Source organism: Terrapene carolina, unplaced genomic scaffold (genome assembly GCF_002925995.2).
Source record: "Terrapene carolina triunguis isolate 2854851 unplaced genomic scaffold, T_m_triunguis-2.0 Scaffold18, whole genome shotgun sequence".
Taxonomy (NCBI): domain Eukaryota; kingdom Metazoa; phylum Chordata; order Testudines; family Emydidae; genus Terrapene; species Terrapene triunguis.
The window spans coordinates 2,246,589-2,269,259 of record NW_020664369.1 but is presented as its reverse complement, the minus strand read 5'-3'; the positions used below and the strand labels follow the sequence as shown (position 1 = coordinate 2,269,259).

The following is a 22,671-nucleotide window of genomic DNA, read 5'->3' as shown; positions in this document are numbered from 1 at the left end:
CTAAACTGAGGTAAGTAAACAAGGGCTCAACTGGTTTAAGTGTGTCCACATTAGTAATTTGCACTGGTTTAAGAAGACCCATTTTCAAACTGATTTAGTCAAACTGGTACATTTTCTAGTACATAAGAACATAAGAGTGGCTACACTGGGTCAGACCAATGGTCCCATGTAGCCCAGTAGCCTATCTTTCAACAGGGTCCAATGCCCAGGTGCTTCCGAAGAAATGAACAGAATAGGCAATCCTCGAGTGATCCATCCCCTCTCGCTCATTCTCAGCTTCTGGCAAACAGAGGCTAGGGACACCCAGGACCTATCCTCCATGAATTTATTTAGTTATTTTTTTGAATCCGGTTATAGTCTTGGCCTTCACAACACCCCTGGCAACAGGTTCCACAAACTGATTGTGTTGTGTTAAGAAATACTTCCTTTTGTTTGTTTTAAACCTGCTGCCTATTAATTTCATTGGGTGACCCCTAGTTCTTGTGTTATGAGAAGGAGTAAATAACACTTCCTTATTCATTTTCTCCACACCAGTCATGCTTTCACAGACCTCAATCATATCCCCCCCTTAGTCATCTCTTTTTCCAAGCTGAAATGTCCCAGTCTTTTTAATCTCTCCTCATATGAAAGCTGTTCCATATCCCTAATCATTTTTGTTGCCCTTCTTTGTATCTTTTTCAATTCTAATATATCTTCTTTGAGATGGGGTGACCAGAACTGCATGCAGTATTCAAGGTGTGGGAGTACCATGGATTTATACAGTGGCATTATATTTTCTGTCTTCTCATCAGGGATCCTGATTTTCCACCCCCAAATAAAAATCCATTTTTCCATAATGAAAATGAAATGCTGAATATTAGTTTCCCTAGCTACCGAATACATGGGTATCAGTTGAACACAATGTTTTATTGATATACAGGAAAACTCTGTTTATCTGTGCCTCCACTATCCGGCTCTCCGTATTAACTGAACCACTAGCTGCTGGAGCCCCGGCTACCCACTGCTAACTGCCGCCTGTGCCCTGCCATTGTCAGAGCCAGATAATGGAGGATCAGATAAAACGCGGTTCCACTGTACATAGATTTAAAGCGCATTCAAAAATCAACCACAAGAGGGGGAGGTTGCGCATACTGAATAAGAGACACTGGTACTTTTAGTAAAATTTAGTTGTTAGTTAATATAGGTTTTTATTTTTTCACAAAATATAAACTAAAGAGTCTCTGTAAAAACACAAATTCTGTGTTTTCCTGTGAAAAACAGATTTCTAGGTTTCCTGCTTATTATCTATCCCTTTCCTAATGGTTCCTAACATGGTAATCAAAAAAGCTAACAAATGCATATTGAGTGGATGTTTTCAGAGAATTATCCACGACTCCAAGATCAGCTAATTTAGACTCCATCATTTTATATGTATAGTTGGGATTATGTTTGCCACGTGCATTACTTTGCATTTATCAACATTGAATTTCATCTGCCATTTTGTTGCCCAGTTACCCAGTTTTGTGAATCCCTTTGTAACTCTGCTTTGGACTTAACTATCTGGAGTAATTTTGTATTGTCTGCAAATTTTGCCACCTTACTGTTTACCTTTTTCCTGATTATTTATGAATATGCTGAACAGCACTGGTCCCAGTACAGATCCTTGGAGGCATAGGCACAGACTCCGTGGACGCTCCAGGGCTGTAGCACCCACAGAAAAAAAAATAGTGGTTGCTAGACACCCACTGGCAGATGTGCGGATCTGCTCCTCCCCCACCCCCAGCGCCTCCCACCCACTAGCAGACCCCACCGATCAGCTCCTCCTCCTCCCTCCCAGCAGCCGTGATCAGTTGTTCAGTGGCATGCAGAAGGTGCTAGGTGGGAGCGCGACGAACAGGGGCAGGAAGAGGTGGGGGAGGGAGCGGAACAGGGGCAGGAAGAGGCAGGGTGGGGGTGGAGCAAGGGCAAGAAGAAGTGGGGGCTTAATGGGGTGGAGCGGGGCCTGGAGCGGAGCAAGGGTCCAGCACCCCCAGGGAAATCACAAAATTGGTGCCTGAAAACTGACCATTTATTCCTACCCTTTGTTTTCTATCTTTTAATCAGTTACTGATCCATGAGAGAACCTTCCCTCTTATCCCATGATTCCCTACTTTGCTTAACAGCCTTTGGTGAAGCACCTATATCCACTGGATCACCCTTGTCGACATGGCTTGTTGATACCCTCAAAGAATTCTAATAAATTGGTGAGGCATGATTGCCTTTTACAAAAGCCATGTTGACTCTTTCCCAACAAATCATGTTCATACATTTGTCTGATAATTCTGTTCTTTACTATAGTTTCAATCAGTTTGACTGGTACTAAAGTCAGGCTTATAGGCCTGTAGTTGCCACAATTGACTCGGGAGTGTTTTCTAAAAATTGGTGTCACATTAGCTATCCTCAGTCATCTGGTGCAGAAGCTGATTTAAGTGAGGATACATACCACAGTTAGTAGCTCTCCAATTTCATATTTGAGTTCCTTCAGAACTCTTGGGTGAATCCCATCTGGCCCCGGTGACTTATTTCTGTTGAGTTTATCAGTTTGTTCCTAACCCTCCTCTATTTACACCTCACCTGAGACAATTCCTCAGATTTGTCACCTAAAAAGAATGGCTCAGGTGTGGGAACCTCCTTCTCATCCTCTGCAGTGAAGAGGGATGCAAATAATTCATTTAGCTTCTCTGCAACAGCCTTGTCCTCCTTGAGTGCTCCTTTAGCACCTTGACCATTCACAGTGGCCCCACTCATTGTTTGGCAGGCTTCCTGCTTCTGATGTATTTAAAAAATTTTTTGCTGTTAGTTTTTGAGTCTTGGGCTAATTGCTCTTCAAATTCTTTTTTGGCCTACCTAATTTTACTTTTACACATGACTTGCCAGAGTTTATGCTCCTTTCTATTTTCCTCAGTAGGATTGATCTTCCAATTTTTAAAGGATGCCTTTTCATCTCTAACCACTTCTTTTACTTTGTTGTTTAGCCATGGTGGCACTATTTTGGTCCTCTTACTACATTTTTTTTTAATTTGGGGTGTACATTTAATTTGAGACTCTATTATGGTGTTTCTAAAAAGTTTCCATACAGCTTGTAGGCATTTCACTTTTGGGACTGTACCTTTTAATTTCTGTTTAACTAGCTCCCCCATTTTTGTATAGTTCCCTTTTCTGACATTAAATGCTATTGTGGTGAGCTTCTTGGGTATCTCCACACTCTCTCTCTCACACACACACGGATGTTAAATTTAATTATTATCGTCACTATTACTGCGTGATTCAGCTTCTATTCACCTCTGGGACCAGATCCTGTGCTCCACTTAGGAGTAAATCAATAATTGCTTCTTCCTTTGTGGGTTCCAGGATTGACTGCTCCAAGAAGCAGTTATTAATCGTGTCTAGAATGTATGGTACAGATAAGTTGTCTTATAAACTCATGTGCATGAAATTTTAGGTTCTAAACTGCTCAAATACATTTGAAATATCCTTTTTACCCAGTGGCAGTGTAATTTATTTTCCAAGACACTCACTAAGGAAGTGCATAAGTTCTCATTGTTTCAAGCTCATCTGGAAACAACAAATTTCACAGCTCATTTTATAGTTCAACAATGACACTAGAGGGGCTGTATTTACAATGAAGTATTATTGCTTGACATTAAGATGGAAAGTATGAGGCTCTTACATCACCTCATCACAAAAATCACACTGTCTGAAATCAAATGATTTCTTCCAGTTTTAAAGATAAAGTATTTGCAGAGAGACATTAACCAGGAAAAAGATTTCCATTTGAACACAAAATGAAAGCCATTATTTCCATACTATCTAATGTGAAAGAGTTAAACATTTAAAGTTTTTGAAGTCATGTTTGCTTCAATAAAGGGTCTGCTTTAAAAAACATGTCTGCACACAAAAGTTGAAGGAGTTGACCACTGATTCTTTCAGTCATATTTTTATCAAATTGAATCCCTAACTAGGAATTATTTATCACAGATGTTAGGGGTGTTCTCGACTAAAAGAGAGATCAGTATCTCTATTCACTGACTTGAAATATTGAAAGTATACGGTTTTAAAATCAGGTTTAAAAATTCTGTTCTTATTGAGATTCTGCCTCACACACAATTATTCAATTAACTAGTCTCAGATATACATTCTATAATATTTATCAGTATTTTACCGTATAATGGAAAATGGATAAAAACATAACTAATCATTGGGATTTTCCTTTAACAATTTTTTGATTAATTTCTTATGAAGTTGAAAAGGCAAAACCACAAAACATACACAGACAAGTAATGCTGTAACATAAAAATCACACCTAAAAATTAAGCTATCCATACCTGAAATTTAGAGGACAACTCATTTTTTAAGATATCTCATATTCAAGTTATATCTCACAGCTCATGTGACAAGAGGATGCATTACTGACTAGCCAATATAAATCAGAGATTATCATGAACACCTCTCACTGAAGACAATGGAAGGGCTTCATGGGGAGGTGGATCAGGCCCCAACCGAACAGGAAACATTTTTGCTTCAAGTCCTTAAGAACAAGGATTTAAGAAATACAGGTTAGGCTACCTATAATTACTTTTTGCAGTGAGTTTAAACAAAATTTGATGAATACCAAATTCATCATTTGGAAATATTAACATCTTTGTCTCAAAATCAGTAGAAAATAGGTGTTTGGATCTACTAATTTAGTTAAAATATTTCTAGGCAACAGAGAAAGGGAAAAAATTGTTAGCTTTGGAAGGTGTATATGTTAATAAGTAAAGGGGCAATTATTTTTGTGCAACTGTGAATAGAAAATATTTCAGAAGAATGTTCTAATATCTGATGTTGTGTATTGAAAGTAAGTGATCAGTTAAGCATATAAGGAACCCATTTCTAATTTTAAGAAGTTTTTATACTTTCTCCATTTGTGCATTTCCTTGCATTATAGCATGATTAAAATGCTGCCGTACTCTGCCTTTGAAAAATCATATCATACACCTTCAAATCAACTAAGTCTTAAATCTACCATGGAGCCATTGTGTTCAGTTACTAGGACTAAACATGTCACTTCATAAATCACCTGCCTGACAAGTCGGGGGGGGGGGGGGGGGGGGGGGGGGGAGAGATGGGGGAGAAGAAAAGCACAATAATGTGAGAAGGTACCACACATCCAAAAGCAAGTGAAGGCAAGGAATAAATAGTCCGTATTTATACACGACCCTGTCAAGATCACTAGCAACAAACAATCAAGATGTTAAAATTAATCAACCAGCTTGCTACTTCATATATCAGATCTCCTTGGGCCCTCAAAGATCCAAATCATTTTCATGAAGACACAGGTTTACACTTCCTTTGAATTCCATAGCTGTCTCATTTACAGTAGATGGTGTCCCACCAAGTTCAAGGCAAACATCCTGCAACTATCTTAAGAACTGGAAGGAAGAGAATTCTCAAACCGAAGCGTCACATCCCTCTCTTCATCATGTCTGAAATACATGAAATGCAACTTGAGCAAGAACTCTTTTGCATCCTGTGTCTTAGAGGCCTGTAACTCGCTTGCTGTCTCTTCAGAAATATGATTTCCAACGTATTCCTCTGTTGAAACTAATTTATGATTTACTCTCTTGTTGTCAGCAAAAAGAACGAGGAGTACTTGTGGCACCTTAGAGACTAACAAATGTATTTGAGCATAAGCTTTCGTGGGCTAAAACCCACTTCATCGGATGCATGCAGTGGAAAATACAGTAGGAAGATATATATACACACACACACAGGACATGAAAAAACGGGTGTTGCCATACTAACTATAACTATTCTATAGCCCACCTTAACTGATTACTCTCGTTATCAAGTTTTCACACGACATTCTTCTAGTCCAGGCAGCCTTCGTTTTAGACCAGTGGTTCCCAAACTTTAAGAACCTTTGAACCCCTTTCGCTAAAATGTCAAGTCTCGTGAACCCCCTCCTAAAAAATGAATATTTCCAGGGATTTTCTCCTTTATCTGAATATAAATTATAAAAGCCGTGATCTTAGTAATATAAAATTTGTTTTTATGAGACACTTTATTACACACTATTCATTATTATTATTAATCATTACAGTTTTTTTTATTATATTATGAAAATGGCAACACTCTTCCAAGATCTCACTTTCATAGCCTGTATCACTTTGAATAAGCCTGTTATAAGACAAGGCTCCTATGTTTCATCAAGGAGTATCAGATGTGAAACAGCATGAAGGTATTTAAGAAGCCAACTCAAAGAGTTCCTCCTACACAATCTTTCAGGTCTTGAGCAGTCCAGGCAAACAACACACGTTACAACAAAGCTTAAACTTGTTCTTCATAATAATTTAAAAAACAATACTAGCTGCCTATTTAATTTTAAAAATATCAAAAAATATTCACCTCCCTTTCCATTTCTTATAAGGAGTCTTGAAGTTTAAATCTCCTCAGTGTGATAGATAGGCTTGCTTTGAGATGCTTAGCTCTTGGAAGTCCAGGGGCTCTGGGCTGCTGGCCCTGTGCTGCCCAAGATCCCTAGGGACAGTTCTGTCCGCCATTAGGGAATTTTTTCCTGAGAACCCCCTGTAACATTTCGCGAACCCCCAGGGGTTCACGAACCCCAGTTTGGGAACCACTGTTTTAGACTGTCTTGTAGGCCCTATGGCTTCAATATAGAGCTTAGCAGCACAGCTGCACTGATGCAGCTGCACTGTTGTAGCACTGCTAGTGAAGACACTAAGGACTTGTCTACATTACCCTCAGGATCGACGCGCAGCAATCGATCCAGCAGGGGTCAATTTATCGTGTCTAGTGAAGACGCGATAAATCCACCGCCGAGCACTCTCCCGTCGACTCCGGTACTCCACCGGAGCGAGAGGCGCAGGTGGAGTCGACGGAGGAGCGTCAGCAGTCGACTCACTGCAGTGAGTAGATCTAAGTACGTCGAATTCAGCTACGTTATTCACATAGCTGAAGTTGCGTAACTTGGATCATTCCCTCCCCACCCCCCACCGCCCCAGTGTAGACCAGACTTAAGACAATGGGAGAAAGCTCTCCCATTGACTTAATTATACTGATATAAGCTGTAGTGTATACATAGCCTAAAACAATCTTGCAACAACAACTTAGGTTCCAGAAATAACCATATAGAAAGCAGCAATATCACTCCCTTACTTCTGGCAATTAGGTTCCCACCTTTTCTTATCCTGGGGGCGTTAGGGAGTTCCCCTATTCAGCTTCCTTGAGAACACTCCTTTATGCCATCTGACCCACATGAAGTACCTCTATGGAGCAGTTTAAACATATAGAAACTGTTGTGGAGAACTGTATTATTTTTTGTGAAATTCCATTGAAACTTTTAAGCTGGCAAATATTGTACATTAACCATGCTTTACAACTTCTACTTGCTAAAGCAGAGTAGCCGAGAGGTCCCAATGATTGAAGACATTAAAAATTTGATTGTTTCTACCGGTCATTCAAGGTGAAAGAGAACCTCACAGGAGTAAGACTGGTAAAACTAGAACCTGAAAAGATATGCTAGATGTACTCTGAAACATTGCACTTTTGCACAATACTAAATGAATGCCACAATACACTGTCAGAAACATGCCACAGTGGGTGCCTGCCACATGAAACTTCTGATGCTAGTAAGCATGATAAACTGATCCTTTTTGATTTTACTGACCATGTAATGAGGAAGTCACAAGTTCTGTTCAAAATAAAAGCTGAAAACTGTGGCAGTGGATGACTTCAGGATCTATACATGCCACAACATCCATCATTTCTTGAATTTCATTATTTTTGGATTATGCCACTATTGTAGAGTACTTAATAAAGCAATCCACTTATCAGTATGTTAATCTTTTCTCCTGACATTTAATTGGCATAATACAGTTGAGAACTCAGGCCAGTATTTTCAAAAGTGACTAGTGATTTAGGACTTCTCAAATTTTTGGGTGCTCAATCTGAGACACCTTAAAGGGGTCTGATTTTTTTAAGAGCTGGGGATCCACCCACCCACTCACAGAAACTCATGCTTCTTTAATATGTCAGGCTGAGTATCCAAAAACTGAGGCACCCAACTTCACTAGTCAAAACTTGGTCCATTGGTAATTTGCCTGTGTTCTCCATCCTGGACTACTCTTATAGTTCTGTATATGTACGGGTTCTACTGTAAGGAGACACTTTTTTTTTTATTTGAAAGATTTAGAGTATAAAGCAGCACTTGGAGTTATGTTTACATATGCAAAAGCCAGTTTAAAAATGATCACTATTGTTAAATCCGACACTTGGCCTTGTCTGACTCCACTAAGGGTTTTGGAACAGTTAACTGGAAACATAAGTAACAAAAAATGACCGCTCAGTTTGTTGACTCTCTCACATTACATTTGCTTCATAAAGCACTCACGACTTTTAATGAAATTGCTAAACTAACTAACTATTTATGGTGCAGTATCTGCATTGTACAGTATATCTAAGTCAGCAAAATACTTTGTTATATTCAATAAGTGAATTTACCACAGATACCAGAGAATGCTTTAGTACTAAAATTGGCTTCATATTCTTAAAAGAACCCTTAATAATATATAGGCAGAAAAATTAGCTCATTCACTAGTAGTGTTTTGAGTGAATGCAAAGTATGGGACCTCTGGGAAGATTCAACCATCACCCACCCACCTAGAGTTTCAATCACACAGCTTTGAGGAATAAGAGGAAGGAACTCATTGTCTCCCTATGGGTGCTCCACTGTAGGCATATCTTTGCCCCGCGCTTCTAATTGAAGATTTTAAGTAGCAGTGTCCGTTCAGCCTGGACATGCGCTCTCCCTCCCTTGTGTTCTGCCTCGAGGCTATCTAGCACTGCACTGGCAAATGCCCCTCAGTTCCTTCTCTACTGCTGAGCCCCTTATGGAGAACTCCAAAGTAGAGGGCAGGTTGTGGAGCACCCATAAGGGGACACATCTCAAAGAACCATTGTTACTGCACAAGGTGAATAACTTCTTCTTTGAGTAGTGTCCCTGCAAGTGCTTCACTGTAGGTGACTTTACAGCAGTATCCCACATAGAAGGATGGGGCTTCAGAGTGGAGTCTGCTACTACAGAGTACTGTGGAGCCAAAGATGACGTGGGAGTCCGAATCTCCAGTGATTGCACAATATTCTGCGAAAGCGTGGACAGATGCCCCAGTCACTGCTCTGCAGATTTCCAAGATAGGGACATCTTTAAGGAAGGCAGAAATTGACCTCATGGAGAGCGTATGAATTCCAGAAAGAGAGACCAGGTTTCACCTTTGATATCAGTGACCCATTTGGATAGTCTTTGAGAGGCTATTGCGGAGCCTTTAATCTTTCTGCAAACTAAAGGAAGAGTTTAGAAGACTTCCTGAATCCCTTAATCCTGCCTAAGCAGGTTAGTACTCTTCTAACATCTAGCATATGCATAATCTCCTCCCTGTTGTCACAATGTGGTTTGGGGGAAAAACAGGTAGATGGATCTGTTGATTCATATGGAAAGTGGAGGCAACTTTATGTAGAAAGTTGGTATGCGGCCTCAGAGTTACTTTGTCTTTAGAAAAGATTGTGTATGGTAGGTGGGCCATTAGAGCTGCTATTTTTCCTATGCACCTAGCTAAAGTGATTGCAATTAGAAATGCTGTCTTCATAGACAGATGTAAGAGAGCAAGTTGCCCTGGGCTCAAAGGGAGATCTAGTCAAAGCTCTGAGAACTAGGTTAAGATCCCAGGTTGGAGGGGTGGTATCACATGCGGGAAGAGATTCCCAATGCCCTTAAGGAATCCACACATCAGTGGATGAGCGAACACCAAGTTTCTGTCTACATGATGGTGGAAAGCCATTATGGCCGCAAGATTAAGGGAGCTGAGCGACAGTTTTGACCTCTTGAGGTCTAAAATGTAGTCTAAAATCAGAGGGAGAAAAGAGAAGGTTGGGTCTGGTTGCTTAGAATTACACCAAACTTGGAATCGTTTCCATTTTTGTAGTTAAGTACACTGAGTGATCAACTTTTGGCTGTGCAGCAACACGTCTGTCACCTCACTGTTCGAGATCAAAGATGGGGGTGGGGGTCGGGGTCGCCTGCACAGAGCTAGATAGCCTTGAAGCAGACCATGAGGGAGGGAGCGCGCATGTGCAGGCTGAACGGACACTGCTACCTAAAATCTCCATTTAGAGGCAAAGGGGCAGATACACCTACAGTGGAGCACCACAGGGACACTACTCGAAGAAGGAGGCTAAGCTAAAAAAGCCACCGCAGCCCTTTCACAATTTCATACCTAGAAAATGGGAAGAAACTCTCTTTTGCTGACTAGTTGCTGCAATAGCCCCTAAGGTACAGAGCTGTGCATGCACTGAAAATGGGGTCACCCAGGAAGTGGAAGAGGAATATGAACACACAATAGGGACTGAGGCAGTGTTCCTGATATGCTTGGAACCAAAAAGCTGATCTTTCCTCCATATCCCCTCTGCATACCAGCTCCCCCAACTCTCGCCAGCAGTCTGGATAACTAGGGGGTGCTTGCTTGTCTATCAATTTGAACTTGTAAAAGCAGAGTCAGGAAGTGGATTTGATAAAAGGAAGAACTTTAAAACAAACCCCATTGATGTTTCCAAATTATATTAGTTCCTGTCCCAGCATCATAGCCTTGCCTGGTAACTAACTGTGCCACAATTATGCTCTTAACCCATGTTCCCCCAGTTTCGTTTGCATTAAACGGTCTCATTCCCTTATGATGCAACAATTCACATTCTGGAGAGAAGTAAACTGGCCAGGCCTGCTGAATAAGGGAGCACAACTGGTCTGCCCCACTGAAAGTGAGACGACTGGTTGTGACAGGGAGCAAAACCTTAACAGCTGAGCTATCAATGGTTTTGAACAGCAGCATCTGACAAAATGTACAAGTTGTGTGCTCATCATGCCAGTGATTAACTGAAACCCTGTCACTCACAGCCATGGAGAGGTCAAATGAGCAGGAAGGAGACTGCATAGCTTTTTAGATGCAACACGTCTCTGGGCAACAGCATGATCACAGATGAATGATGTGAGCAGGGATATGCTTGCTGCACAGCAGCAGGAAGAGCTCACAGATCATTGTTAAGTATGTCAGGTCAAAACAGGAGTGGGTAATTTTAGCATCTCTTAGCAATTGGTATGCTTGTTTACCTGCAGCGTCCGCAGGTTCAGCTGATTGCAGCTCCCACTGGCTGCGGTTTGCCGTTCCAGGCCAATGGGGATGCGGGAAGTGGCAGCCAGCACATCCCTCGTCCCATTCTGCTTCCCGCAGCCCCCATTGGCCTGAAACAGTGAACCACGGCCAGTGGGAGCCGTGATAGGCTGAACCTGCGGAAACTGCAGGTAAACAAACCATCCCTGCCCATCAGCGCATATCTCTGACAGACCATGTGCCAAAGGTTGCTGATCCCTGGTTTATACCATACATATCCAAAGTAATGATTTATTTGCCTTATTTTCTTTGATCTTTCCCCTTTAAGTCTCTGTCAACATTTTCCTTTTGATCTATACTTATTATTATGCAAGCTGTGACATCACTAGTATGGCCCAGAGCTTAACAAAACCCACAGGGACACAAGTGCATCACAAAAATCAACTGATGTTCTGAATGGAAACCACACAAAAAAGATTGAAACAATTTAAGTATGTCACATTGGAGCATCAACTGGTTAGTGCTGCCCCTGTACATTTGCTTAAATTGGGAAACAGTGTTTCTGTACTGAAGACAACAGAAGAAGTTTCAATTAGTTTGCAAAGTTAATATTATGAACAATTCGGGGGGGGGGGGAGCGGGGTGTAAACCAGTAGGTACCCTAAGTGGGAAAGGGGTATCCAAAGATGGTATAAGGTTGTCATGGTTTTAAGAGATGAGGGTTAAAATAAACATTTAGGTTTGTATATCTTGTATTTAATAAGTATGTAATTATTTAGTTTTATTTTGAATGGAAGGGTGTGAGCATAAGCAAGTACTCAGGCCAGATATAGTAAAGGGAAGAGGCCAGGGACGAAGCAGCAGTGTGTCCTGGTTTTCAAGTCTTAAAAAATTATGGTCACCTTACACTGAAATTAAATGGAATAAAAAGTTCATGCTTAAAAACTGAAACGACATTCAAACTATTACTCTTTCAGTGTCTTTTTAACTAAGAACCTGTAAAATCTCTAGAGATCCCAATCTTGATTGAAGCCTTATTAGGCTAGGTACTGCACAGACACATGAAGATACAGCTCCTACCATTAAGTGCTTATGAGTAATGTTTGGTTTCCTCCTGGCAAAATAAATAAATAAATCAGAACCTACTTAGTACATGGCCCACCCATGCAGACTAGACTGCTGGATTTTAATATAAAAGACAACATAATAAAAAAAAAAAAAACAAGAGAATGCCAACACAGAGACAAGAAAAGAAGAAGGGAAGCACAGCATTTATCATTAGTATCAGTCCAGGGGCACATGGACTGAACTGCTAGGACGCTTCTAGTGTTGACATGTAATGACATCAGAAGACTTTCATGTCAAATTCATCTTTGGTTTAACGCCATTACAAAAAAAATTATGAATTTGGTCCAATTTCTCAAACCCTGTAACGTGCCATTATGTTAGATTCTAAGCTTTCAGAGTAGACAAGTCCCAGACAGAGTAAGCCAGCGAACTGCAATGTAAAAGTCACCACTAGGAGAAGGAAGAGGCTAGTTTTTTATTTCTTAAAATGTAAAACGGTTGTACAACTGTTTATGACGTATAGCTGAACATATACTGGCAGAATTCAAAGTTGGCCCTAAACTTACCAGTAAGTAACTCTTCAGATAAAGATCACAACAGAAAGATAGAGGGGGCCTGGAAGGAGCAAAACTACATTAAGCTACACCTACAAAAGCTGGCAGTTCATCTTGAAGATTTAATGGTAAAAAGCAATTGAACCTCTCACATTACACAGTCACATACATAAATTACAAGACAAGACCTTTAATACACTTACTAGTATACTATAGAACATAAGAATGGCCCTACCGGGTCAGACCAAAGGTCCATCTAGCCCAGTATCCTGTCTTCCGATAGTGGCCAGTGCCTCAGAGGGAATGAACAGAACGGGTAATCATCAAGTGATCCATGCCCTGTCGTTCATTCCCAGCTTCTGGCAAATTAGTAATAAATTATAAATTAGTAATACAATTAAAATTTAATTTTAGTTGTGAAAATAATGTAATTAAGTATGCTTTAGGATGCATTAGTCTTGCTTTATATTGTGTGTTACACTCACTCACTAATTGACAATATTGAGGGTCTTCCCATCAGTAGACATTAGCAAGGCCCTCCAAAATAGCACACCTAATTTGCACTGCAGTACAGCAAAATGAAACGCATTTCAATTTAGAAGCACCAATAGTTTGCTACCTTAAGAAAAGCTTACATTAAAGCTGTACAGGGAGGATGCGAACATCTTTAAAACATCAAGCATGAAAATCAAGTGTTTGGTACTAGACAGCAGGGCTGTATAATTTCTGCATGAAAGATAATATATGTCTGACCCATATCATGCTTACAATAGATAAATGATTCCTGGTACATACCTTTATTAAAAATACGAGTAGGGGAGGTATCTTTGAAAGCTGTCCAAATTAAAAACTTAGTCACATGGTTTCTGCCCACCTGCCCTGGCAACTTTGAAATTCTCAGAATGAAATGTTAAAGAAAGCATTAGAGTGTCATTAACTTCAATTGTATTGATCTTCTTAAAAAGAAGACTTTTAAAATTAATTACATAAAACCTTTATGGTATCACTCATGAAATCACAAAGGAGACGGCTAACTTAAATAAATCAGATACTTAAAGTTATCAAGTCATGTTAATTAACATCAAGTCATGTTAATGTTCTCTCTTAACTAACTTGTGTGTAGGATTTTTGTCCAGGAAAATTAAAACTAGGGGTAAAAATGAAATAGCACTATGCAAAAGTAAAAATGATACAAGAGAGTGCACAAGTGGAGGAAGAGAGAGAATTTCATTCCCACATCGACCTTCTCTTATCTTCCAATTTTAAGATGTAGTAGTGTTGGCACCATTTGCTGTAACAATTAGTTGGCTTATAAAGCAGTTTTCTCCCAGTCTATAGCAATCCAACAAGCTCAACAGCAAGGAACAATTAACCCCCAACTTGCAGAAATATAGAGGGGAATTTAACTTTGTATTAGTGCCACTAAAAATTATTATCTGGGTGGGATAGTCCCAGATTAGTGGACAGAGACACACACACACACAAAATATAGACACACAGCGCAAGTGCATCTGCATGCAATAAACTTCTTTCTGGGACTTCAATCTATAAATCTGGAATGATGGAAACTGAATAGCATCCCTCCACACAAAAAGGGGGGGGAAGGAGGAATGAAAGTTGAGAAGGCACTGGAACACACTAAAAAGTCATCAGTAAGGAAAAACAGCTATTTAGGTTACTCTGTTTGGTAAACAAATGCAGGGAGAGTCATACCAGCTTTCTACAAAATTTATCTGAATAAATATACTCACATTCAGATTTCCAAATTAATGGCTTAAGTGAAATAAACTAACTCTGAAGTTCAGAGGCCCCTTGTTATCTGCAAGGCTGAAATACAAAGGCAGATCAAATTGGCAATAGTTTTTACTGCGGTTTTCAATAAACTCCTGGGAGCTGATGCATGCCTTAAAGGTAAGGCATAATACTGAAGAAGAAAGTTCCCTAGAAGAGTCCTCGTGATTTGAGAGTGACAAGGAACAGTGTGTGGGACTAAGCATCCTGGCAATCCTGGAAGGTTAAGTAACATTCTGGGCTGAGTGCTACAATTGCCATTATTATTGATTCTGTCACTTTTTTTTCTCCACATCAAAACTGCGGAGTCATTTCAAGTGCAGGAACGGTCTGTCACTCCTCAGTTTATTCACAGCTATTAACCAGAATCTGTTCCATCACGTGCATTTTAGTGTATGTAAAACCTGATCATGTCATATTCCTCCAACCTCCCTTCCTCTCCTATGTCTCACCCACCTGTTGCAGCTTGCCGTACAGGCAGTTTATTATTGATTGTCCATAAGGGCATATTAACTTCATTTGGACTACTCACAAAGTTAAACACACGCAAAAGCTTTTGCAGTATTGAGGCCTAAGACTGTAAGCTCTTTGGGACAGGAAACATTATGAGTGCACAATGGGAACCCAGCTTGCCAGGGGTTTCTATCACTACCGTAATACCAATATATAATAAATGGTCTCTATGAATAACTACAGTTACCAAACTCTTCCATTTCATTTCATCTTACAAGCCAAGGCACAGTACAAGTCAAGATAACCCACGTATTTAATCATGCCTGGACAGCATAGCTGGTACCCATTAGTCCATCATAACCATAGCCTTTTGTCCACAAAAACTCAAGTGCCAGAGAGGTAACCAGAAGAAATCTTAAAAGGCTTTTCTGTAATAACATACCCTTCTCCTACTGCCACACAAGACCAAGAGGTTTGATATATTCCTGTGCACGGGAAGACAGGGACCCACAAGAGTAATGACAAGTTTGTTAAACTTCTGAATTTCTTCATTAGATAATGGAGGGACCCCTTTATGGAAATCCTTCAGCACAGTCTCAGGAATCACCAAATAGAGGCATATCCACCCACAACTAGACAGGAATATTAAACTGATGCTTTATAAATAATTCAGCTGACTTGGTATAGAATCAAACAAGTCCCTCTGGCAATTGTGATCTCATGTTTGTAAACAGGAAATTTCAAGAAATCCTGTGCAGCATCTTAAATAAAAAGAAGAACTTTTGGGGCGCTTTTACAAACCAAGCACATTGCTGGCCCTTAAATAATCAGTTTGAAACAGACTGGAGATATAGAACAGTGGCTTTCAACCTTTTTTTCATTTGCAGACCCCTAAAACATTTCAAATGGAGGTGCAGTCCCCTTTGAAAATCTTGAGAGTTTGCAGACCCCCAGGATCCACGGACCACAGGTAGAAAACCAATGACATAGAAAAACTATCAGCAACTGAACAATTATATTGTGAGTTATAGTAGCAAGATCTCCTTTGCAGTTTCTTAGAGGACTGGTTCTGCCACCTTTAAATCATGCTGAGCTATACTTTACTTCAAAAATCAGTAGGCCCAGACACTGACTGAGGATTACACAGCATGAGGTGGCAACTCAGCTCCTTTGTAAAGAAAACCCTGCTTCTAAAGCATATGCTTTTTCTTTGATTATGTAACACACACAAATACTAAGATTTCTACAAGTGAAAGCCCCTTGTAATTGCAAACATTTGTTCTAAACCACACTTGCAAAATTATATTTGCTCGCTCATCCAGGGCGTATTTTTTTTTGAAAAAAACTAATTAGTAAAATAGGTTTTTCAGCAGCATCATAGTAACCATGGGCAATGCAAGCAGATTTGGTGGAATTTTTTTTTTTTTTTTTTTGACAATTTTGCAAAGCTATTCAAAATAGATATAAAGCAAGAAAAACAAAGAAATGCTTAAGTGAAGATGCTAAAAAAACATTGTTTATGTAGTCCAAATGTCTCTGCATATCATCTTAAATATATACTATAAAAATGCCATCGTAACTTTCTCATTCTACAAATCAATGACCACCAAATCGGTGTCCAAGTGTATTAAAAATGAAATAGTTATGTTACTTGATGCCCAGTTGGTCAGCCTGTGCACTGTAGTTAAACTTCACTGCCCTTTCAGGGCTGGGGCATCCACGCGGAGTGAAAGAAAACTAAAACAGGAAGAAGCTTTTTGCCATCTTCACCCTCTAACAGCAGTATCTAGTGGCAAAGGAAGCATACAGCAGTTCTAATAGGTCATGGCTCCTTGCAGTGGCAAGAAAAAAAAGAAAAAAAGAACACATTACTGCTGGAACATTAAAAACTGGTTAAACTACTTTGAAATATTTTGAAAGGTTGGGAACAGTGATTTTAAAGCACTAATGCTGTTTAATAATCAGACATTGTGTTTGATGGAAACGAAGCCAGCAGCAAGGTCATTAGAACTCTGGCTGGTGGCTAAGCCTTGTAAATGACATCTTTCAAATAACAGCTATAAAAAAAATGGAGGCTCCAACATGTACAGGGTACAGTAGTTTAAATGTAAGAAGTTACTGAAAGACAACTTTATAGCAAACCAATTTAAACCACACATTCTGAATACCCCCAGATGGAACAAAATTTTCAAAGTTGTAGAAAACAATATCCCCTTGCATTAAATGTCCTTTCACTTAATGGTTTAAAAAAAAAAAAAAAAGCCCATCCTCATACCCTAATCCTGCAAACAGGTCAAATGCGTAACCCCATTCATAGACTTTGAGATTAGTCACATGAGGAAAGTTACATATGCGCACAGAAGTGTTTTCAGGATCAGTGGCTCAATTTCCAGCAATACACTTCAAGTGATGTGGATATCACTGACACTTAAGAATGTTTGAGGTGATCCAAGACAACTGTGGTGTGAAAATATCCGCTACAACTACATGCCTGTGTTAGAGGTTGTTCAGGTTTTATGGGGAAAAAGTTTGGCCAGACATGGGCAGGATGTAATGGTTATTATGGACCAATACTTAATCATCTACAAAACTCAGACCATAATGTATTTTTATTTTGTTTATTTTAAATATAAAAAAGCATCTAGTACTTTAAAAAAAAAGGCACTTCCCAGGAGTCTATCATAGCTTAAATTTACTACTTCTCGCACACACATTCCCCCTCAACAAATGCACATATTTCACGCACCAAGTACAACAGTATCATGATGCGAAAACTAAAATAGTACAGCCAATATTTAAGTGCTATTAAAGTATACACATAATACCACTATATCCACATTTGCATGCTGTCACTTGTTAAAATGCTGTCTTGGATGGGCCTCTCTTTAAAGTATAAAATCAAGCTACAATGTAATGCTAAAAATTCCAGCATCAGCTCCTCCTCCTGAGAACATTTTTCATTCACTGATAGTCTAGTACACATACACTTCAAAGTTGAAGCTGTGATTAATATTGTATATGGTAAAATAGATACTTAGTAGACATTGGATAGTTAACTAAAATCTCGCTGTTGCAGTCATAAACCCACGAGCAGTAAACTAAGCACAAGAAACAAGGGCACCATGCAAAGGCAGAGATGGAGAACAGAAACTATGCTACAAGAGGGAAAGCGCCGATTAGAAGTGAAAAATATCTTCACCAGTAGCAAAAGAAACAAAAATACTGACTTAAGTGTTCCTTTTATTTATTATAACTTTTCCCAAAATTTGTTCAGTTGTGATAGCCCTAGGTTTCTGATAAGTGGGGGGCTGGGGTTTATTTTTTAGGGAAACAAATATATAGTTTACACTATCTGGTTGGTGGTACTTAAATCTCTGTTTACCTCCTTGGAGGTCTTTTTTTCAAATAGGTAAAGAAACAGAGTTACGGGTTTTTTGGTTTTGCTTTTAAATATAAATTCCTTGTGTGATTGACCCTATGTCAGGTACTGGCATCAGGATTTGGAGGAACATATTCCATCTCTGATTGAGAACTAGGAATGACAAGTCAATGGGGGAGGAGGGCAATGAAAATACTTTGCCTTGTTATACTTTATAAACCTGGTTATTGTTATTTATAAATTTGTAATGCAGTAGCAGCTATGGCCCAAATCAGATATAACTTAGAGAATTTTTTCACTTCAAGGTCCCAGAAGCAAAGACAAGGTTTTCATCTCAAGGCCAAAAGACCAAAAACATCAAGACACTTGATCACGGCCTTGGATAGACCAAGAGACTACCTACACTTGACCAGAGCTCAGAGAGCCCCCCATTAAAAAAAAACCACACACACAAAAGGGCTGTCAATCCTAAACTTGAAGATTAGCTCAGAATGGTTTTGCACTCTGCATGTGTAGACCCATTCATAGTGAAAATAGTGAACTGCATCTCGATGAGGAAGGTAATTGCTTTTCTTGTATTTTATTGTAAGCAGCCTGGGACCATGAATTCTTGAAGGCCAGGGAAAAGTAGATTAGTCACGGATCATATTGGAACAGGTGAATTTTCCTGAGTCATTTAAGTTGGGAGATTTCAAGGGGACTTTGTAAGGGAAAGAGACATGCTTACCATCCAGGAATTAATTTGAGAGGAGGCATAGGAACTTTGTAGACCTTTTAGTTCTCTTATATTTGGACATATCTAGAGCACAGGAGGGTCCTTAACAAATCAGCAAGAAGGCTGTTCTGGCAGAAGGCTTGTGTTGAGGTGGTCTAGTCCAGTCCATCCCATATCACATTTTTCAGGAGACAGGTTTCAAAGATCACTGGATGCCCACAAAAACAATTAGACTATTCACCGAGTAAGGTGCTACCCAGCATAAGCAGGAGCATCATAATCCAACCCGTAGATATTTGTGGCTTGGATTTCAAGTTTTTACTTCATTTATCTATTTTCTCTTTGTATAGATACATACCCAAGCATAGGTATAGATGCATATGTGCATATAAAACAAATATTGATAGTCTGCAAAGCAGCAGCATTCTTGGGTAATACTTTGGTATTTGGGTAGTGAAGACAAAGAAAAAAGATGAATTATTTATAAAGTGCAGTGGTTCACCCAGCGAAGCAGATACTGACAAACAGATACTGACAAACAACAGGAACATCGAGAGAGACAAAAAACATGTGGGCAGTTCAGGATAACACAAGGTAGCATAACTACAATACCAGCCAGACACTGTTTTGTTTAAAGGTAAATGGCGATTCAAAATCTGGCTCAGTTCAAAACTATCTGAATACACAATGGGCTTCTTGTGAGAGACAGGAGGCAGCTTAAAATGCAACAAATTATAAGATCATGAGGAATGGGAAACTAGCTGACTCTCGCATCCTATCATCATCATCACCACCACCAGCACTCTGCAATCAGAGTCCACAATTTAAAAACAAAACATCAGAGATTGCCAGAGGTTGCTTTCCTGGTTATGGTCAGTAAGACATCTACTCTGACCTGCATGGCAGCCTGCAGGTGGTGCTCTACACTGCCATATAGGAAACTCTGGTTTGATTCCTGGTCTTAGTGACACCATTTCAGACATCTTAAGACTCCCAAGTAATTTATATTTCTGGGCAGCAATTTGGGATTTGATACCAGGAAAACTTAATTCCTGAATTTCCCAGTTTTTCACTCCCTGAATAAATACAGTATTACTGTGTAGTTAGCTCGTTTAGCACTAGGGTAAAGGTTGCAGAAGTGCTTCTTAAGCTACCCCTCAGCTAATTAGAAAGATGTTTTGATTGGTACTAAAGTGACATGACTAGTGTATCGCTATAAGAATGATGGGAGTGAACAGGGTAGACTGATTTCAATCAATGACTTAAATCACCAATTTTAATCACAATTTAAATCAGCAAACAGGCAGCGTTGATTTAAATCATGTTTTGTATTTGTACTTTAATTCTTTTCCTAAAGAAAAGTAGAGTCTCATGGGATGGTAACAATTAAAACAGGTTGATTTCCAACTAATTATAGCCTTTACACTAAGTTTGGCGCTTCTTTTTGCTAGCCAGGATGATACACTATCACTCTATACTTTTGTTTAAGCAATTATAGAGCTTAACTTACATTTATTCAGATTCTTAATTTTTATCTTTTTGTTAGAATGAAGGGGAATGATGCACTTATTTACTAGATTTTTTTTTTTTTTTACACTTGCAATTTGCATCAAGCTTTATTTGGATGGAAATTCAAACAATTACAAATGCACAAAAATAGCATTTTCAATTTCTTTCCAAATATTAATGCTACCTTAAATGTTCTGGATACGTAAGAAAAAATGTTTAATAAAAATGTTATCAAAATATTTTTTTTTATTTAAAGCTAACGTTATACAAAGGAAGTATTATCTAGTCAGTGAATATTGATTGTTCCTGGTCACCATGTCCTTTTAGATTTTAGAAAAAATAGATCTCATTCTGTTTTTGTTCATGGAAGAGGAAAACAAGCTTTGCTGCTTTTTACATCTCCCAATTTTTTTCTTAATTTTGAATGAACTAGTCATTGAACTGAAATAGCTGAATAAACTGAAATAAGGAAAATATTCTCTCTGCACCTGCAAAAGAGGCTACTGCTGTCAAAAGCTGGGCTAGCACTTCAACAAACTTGTTCCAAACGCTTAGTCAGTGACTTCCACCAGTTCAGTGGTTTCATTTTTTGTATTTAACTTAAAATATTTTAATAGATTAGAGTTTAGGTCTTAATATAGGTTATCAATTGTAAATAGGTATATTTTTTTAAAAAAAGAAACCTGTATTTAAAAAATGCAATTTAAATATAAAAATCTGATCTAATAAAATCTGATTTTAAACCACCCTGGTAGTGAACAGTCTCCAGAGTGAGTGTGAGCAAGGATGAACTCATTCTGCACAAAATTTAATAGAAATAATTAAAAATAAAAATCTTGGGATTTATACAGGTGGAAATGAAGTATATCCTGGCAAAAGATCTCATCACTGCCAGTACATAACTAACTAAAAGGATGACAATACATGGAATTCTGCTCAACATATTCTGTGACGAAGGAAAATACTGCATTGACCTAAATAATATAGCAGTGGACAAACCAGAGTCACAGGTGTTTTGCAGGTATTTGATTAAGATTAACCTTACACAAAATTATACACATTGCTGTATTTGCCAAAATCTACAACGCAGTAGTCCATACTACTCTGAAAATGTAAAAAACTTTTTGGAATCCTAGGTACCTACTTTTGGGGAGGGATGGTTCATGAAAAACAAAGTTAACAATCCACAATAAAAACAGCAAGGTCTTCCCAATGCTGTAGTAGGCCTTAACTTCATGAGATAATGTAGCCTCACAACAGCATGTAAATAATCAATTTTTATTAACAAATTCAAAAAACAACTTGACGCATGGAATTGTTTATCTGTCCTTTGTTTATATACACAAGTAAATCTTGTACCATTATTCCTTTCTGCTACAAAACCATATTTTCACAACTACTTAATTTTGAAAGACAACTTATTTTAAAATCACAGAAATTAAATGTATGAATTTAAGTTGTACAAATTTGTAACTTTCAATTTCTGGTTTTATCATCACAATGAACTATCTAGATGCAATTTTTTTCTGTTTTAATTCAACTTTTTAATATCAAAACACTATACTCAAGTCACAAGGATTTTGTTTTTTTAATACCTGATTTACATGTTTAAAGACTTGTAGTATTAAAACCCCATTCTGTAACCATTTTGATATAACAATAGTACCTGAAAAACGTTGAGTTACTGGATTTTAAATCTTTGTTAGTGGCTTATTTTTACAACCACTAACATGCCACACATATAACATGAAGTCATTTTTCTGTCAAGACTAAAATTAGATTAATTGTGGGTTTCTGTATTATCTGATGGTGTCTCGTTTTCAGTTCCTGTACTTCTCCGGACCTTAAAAAAGGTCCCTCTTTACCCACTATCTTGAGATCACTGAACATTCCATTTGTACACATCTCTGATCTTGGCTCCACTCAGTTTACTCCTTTGCATTTCAATCCAGATTTTGTCTCTTCATCGTGACCCTGGGACCTCTTGATGCCAACTGGCAGAGGGCACAGAGGTGGTGCATG

At 38.7% G+C, this 22,671-nt stretch overlaps 1 protein-coding gene across 6 annotated transcripts in view; it reads right to left on the bottom strand.

Moving 5' to 3' along the window:
• LOC113407045 (TSC22 domain family protein 1) overlaps positions 1-22,671 on the bottom strand; it is a 132,487-nt gene that overhangs the window by 59,028 nt on the left and 50,788 nt on the right. The window contains exon 1 of one of the 6 annotated variants that reach the window (XM_026654343.2): positions 4,344-4,402. The exons of the other annotated variants lie outside the window; for them this stretch is intronic. Coding sequence (XP_026510128.1) covers positions 4,344-4,366 — 23 coding nt within the window. The 5' untranslated portion in view covers positions 4,367-4,402. Of the gene's footprint in view, positions 1-4,343; positions 4,403-22,671 lie in introns of those variants that run through there. 6 annotated transcript variants of the gene reach the window in all.